Source organism: Balaenoptera musculus, chromosome 17 (assembly GCF_009873245.2).
Source record: "Balaenoptera musculus isolate JJ_BM4_2016_0621 chromosome 17, mBalMus1.pri.v3, whole genome shotgun sequence".
Lineage (NCBI taxonomy): Eukaryota > Metazoa > Chordata > Mammalia > Artiodactyla > Balaenopteridae > Balaenoptera > Balaenoptera musculus.
In genome coordinates this window covers 44,303,491-44,307,721 of record NC_045801.1, presented here as the reverse complement: position 1 = coordinate 44,307,721, position 4,231 = coordinate 44,303,491, and the positions used below count along the sequence as shown (strand labels likewise).

At 41.5% G+C, this 4,231-nt stretch overlaps 1 protein-coding gene across 1 annotated transcript; it reads left to right on the top strand.

Moving 5' to 3' along the window:
* The first annotated feature begins 1,256 nt into the window (after positions 1-1,256).
* Positions 1,257-2,651, top strand: LOC118883244 (grpE protein homolog 1, mitochondrial-like). Its single transcript, XM_036829817.1, has one exon. It carries the CDS (start codon positions 1,269-1,271, stop codon positions 1,920-1,922), a length of 654 nt encoding a protein of 217 aa, XP_036685712.1. The 5' UTR covers positions 1,257-1,268; the 3' UTR covers positions 1,923-2,651.
* Positions 2,652-4,231: the final 1,580 nt, after the last annotated feature.

Here is a 4,231-nt window from a genome sequence, read left to right as displayed (position 1 = left end):
CACATAGCATGCTTAACAATCCTAAGGAAAATCAAATAATCATCTTGAGTAGATTTGTAATATTGAGATGCCATTCCTCAGATTGTAAATATTTCTAGAAACTATTCAGAGAATTGCCAGTAAGGCATATCTTAAAAAAAATATTGAATTGGGAACTAAACATGCATTTTCTGAGAGACCTTAACAAAAAATTCTCAGCTATTATTAGAATTTGATTTCCCCTAACATTATCTCTTGAGTTCTTAATGTGTATGACTATGATTTGCATTAATTTACTTTCATGAGTCAGGATTCTCAGCCAAAGAAACAGTCAAAACAAAATGAATCATCTCTCTTATTTGGCCAGAAGGTAACTTTTGCCACTGATTTTCTTGGCTTAGAACTTGGAGTCAGATAACATTGCCCTTGAACACTACAAATTCAGTGTTTTATGTTCTGAACATATAAGGGCTGGTTCACATAAATGTTTATGCCACTTGGTAGGACATACTTACCTGCTTTACCTAAATATTTTAGTGACATATATGCCAGTTTGGACAGAGATCAGTGATTAAGAGCATGGACTTCAGATCAGACACACTTAAACTTGAATCAGAGTCCTACTACTTACCAACTGAATAATTAAGAGGAAATTATTTATCTTCTAAGTGATAGTTACGCCCATTTCACAGAGTTGTCAGTGGGATTGAATGAGATGTCTAAATAAAGCTTGGCATAGAAACTGGCTTACAAAAAAATATTATCTGCTGAATATACTTGGTTTGGGTAATTTTTTTAATTAAAATGTAAAGTGATCATTTCTACTTGGCACTATATAAGGGCCACAAAATGAGTTTTTGATAATGGGATAAAATGTACATATATTTCAATTACTATCTGTCAAATTAGGAATAGTTGGATATGTGTATTATTACAAAGTATGTATTACAATGTTTTCCTGTTGGTAAAGTTCTTCACAATGAGCCTAAAACTTTTTTATTTTTTTATAAGTTTGAATCCATTCCTTTTTCCATAAACCTGTTTTTTTTCTCCAACTTGCATTTCCCAGTTCAGCTTCTCACTATGGTTTATCCCAGACTGATTATTTCTGATATTATTTTTATCTGTGCTATCTTCTAACTGCAGGGAGGTTTCAGCCTTACTGCTCTAAGTTTAGATTTCAAAAGATATATAGATCTCTGCTTCAACCACATGGAGTTCATCAACTGATTTCTCTGCCTATTTGCTTTAGCAAAAGTCTTAGTGTCCCGGCAGTGCCGGCGGCAGTGATGGCGGCTCGGTGTGTGAGGCTGGCGCGGCACAACCTCCCGGCTTTGGCGTTGTCTCTCAGGTCCTCTCCTCGGCTGCTGTGCACAGCTACAAAGCAGAAGAACAATGGCCAGAACTTGGAGGAGGACGTGGGTCAGAATGAACAGAAGACAGATCTGCCCTCTGCAGAGAAGACACTGATGGAAGAGAAGGCCAAGCTGGAAGAGCAGCTGAAGGAGACCATGGAAAAATATAAGCGAGCTTTAGCAGATAGTGAGAACTTGCGGCAGAGGAGCCAAAAATTGGTGGAGGAGGCGAAACTATATGGCATTCAGGGCTTCTGCAAGGACTCGCTGGAGGTGGCAGACATTCTGGAGAAGGCAACACAGTGTGTCCCAAAGGAGGAGATTAGAGACGATAAACCGCACCTGAAGAACCTCTACGAGGGGCTCGTGATGACTGAGGTCCAGATCCAGAAGGTGTTCAGGAAGCACGGCTTACTCCGGCTGAACCCTGTGGGGGCCAAGTTCGACCCCTACGAGCACGAGGCCTTGTTCCACACGCCGGTTGAGGGCAAGGAGCCGGGCATGGTGGCGCTCGTTAACAAAGTGGGGTACAAGCTGCACGGGCGCACCCTGAGACCCGCCCTGGTTGGGGTGGTGAAGGAGGCGTAGCGGCCCTCACGGGCTCCGGGGCTTTGTTAGGATCACTCGCTGACTCGGGCCGCTTCATCTTTTCTGGTCTGTGGGTGCGCTTGACCTTTTCCTAAACCTTGTTGCCAGGCTTTAGTGACCAGTGGCTGGACAGGAAGTAAGCCAGTTGCACAGTTGTGTTAATGAACATTCGGGAGTTACTAGTTCCACGTGCTTACGGGACAGGCCGGCGGGACGCTACTGGACCCTAGGGTATCGGGAAAAACACCGTGTCTGCTCAGACTCGGGGGACGTCAGAGTATTTCAAGTGAATAAAGGGTCTTCAGGAATCCTGCTGTTCACTAGCTGGCTGCGCCGGCTGCACTGCGTCCTCTGCGTCTCCCTGTAGCACGCGACTTCCTGGACTGCTTAGCCCACCACCCGTCACTCAGTGAAGGCAAGGCAAGAGTTTAAACATTTTTCTTGCTAAGAAAAGTTGTACGATGCCCTTGGTGAAGAACATATTTGAGTTCGTTCATGATCAGTTACTGGCTCGCTGCTAAGAGCGATCATCTTCTGGCTTTGGGAGATGTGAGACCCGCGGGCACACCCTAACGTCCTCACCTCCTTATTTTGCCAGTAACTGAATTTGACACGCTCAGTTACGTTTGTCCTGTTTGTTCGTCTCTTTATAGAAAGGTTTAAATCTATACCCAACTAGTTACTAATGATCAGAAGGTACTTTCCCTAGTAAGATGGACTTTCTTAGAAATCTGAAAAAAAAAAAAAAAAAAAAAGTCTTAGTGTCCCTAGAAAGAATGATGTATGTTATGACCAATTAAGTTTTCTCTTTATTTTATTCAGTTGTCCTTTAAGTATTTGTTGAATTACTACTATGTGCTAGGCACCATGTTTTTTTTTAATTGAAGTATAGTTAATTTACAGTGTTGTGTTAATTTCAAGTGTACAGCAAAGTGATTCAGATATATATATGTGTGTATATATATATGTTCTTTTTCAGATTATTTTCCATTATAGGATATTACAAGATATTGAGTATAGTTCCCTGTGCTATATAGTAGGTCCTGGTGTTTACCTATTTTATATATAGTAGTGTGTGTATGGTAGTCCCAAACTCTTTGGTAACCATAAGTTTGTCTTCTATGTCTGTGAGTCTATTTCTGTTTTGTAAATAAGGTCATTTGTATCATTTTTTAGATTCTACACATAAATGATATTGTATGATGTCTGTCTTTCTCTGTCTGAATTACTTCACTTAATATGATAATCTCTAGGTCCATCCATGTTGCTGCAAATGGCATTATTTTATTCTTTTTTATGGCTGAGTAATAGTTCATTGTATATATACACCACATCTTCTTTCTCCATTCATCTGTCAATGGAAATTTAGCTAGCTTCCATGTCTTGGCTATTGTAAATGAACATTGCAGTGTAAGTATCTTTTTGAATTTGTTTTCTCCAGATGTATGCCCAGGAGTGGGATTGCTGGATCATAAGGTAGCTCTATTTTTAGTTTTTTAAGGAATCTCCATATTGTTCTCCATAGTGGCTGCACCAATTTACATTCCCACCAACAGTGTAGGAGGGTTTCATGTTAAACTCTGAGGAAGTAATGGTAAACCTGACACAATCCCTCAGTTAGAACCCACTGGTGGAGAGAGGCATCGAACAGATAATTAGAATACAGAATGTAAGTAATTTCCTTCCCCCAATCTTGTGGGCATCACGTGGTCCTGAAAGGCTTTATCAAGGAAATGATCTCAAAGCCAAGACCTGCAGGATGAAGGTCTTGACTCAGGGGTATGTATGGGGTGGAGAAGAGCATTCCACAGACAGAACCCAGCACATGTAAAGGTCAAGGAGTAAAGAGAGGTTGGTTTGCTCTGGGAATTACAATTACAAGGCTGGAGTGTAGTTGCAGGGGAGGGGAATGTAAGAAGCACCAGATGGTAATCCCCATGCAAACAATACCACAACAGGCACCTCACAGGTGATTTTAAACCAAGGTCTGACTCCCTAAAACTGAAATGCCTATCTCCTTGCTCTTTGATAACTATCCCGACAGCTTAGTAACATGGGTGCTCTCCTTTGCGACCATGTGCCCTCCTCTGTCAGACATTTAGTGCCAATGAGACTGATTCCAGAAACCACATTACAGCTCAGTCAGTACCCATGGAGGCCTGGACCAACTAGGCATTTTTCGTTCCTGTCACAAAGATCTCTTTTGTGGGCCTGGCACTGTCGGCCTCAGAGTGACTGTTTTCTTGCTCAGACTCATGCTAAATAGACACCAAAATTATTTGCTAAGCAGTATCTGTTGACCATAATTT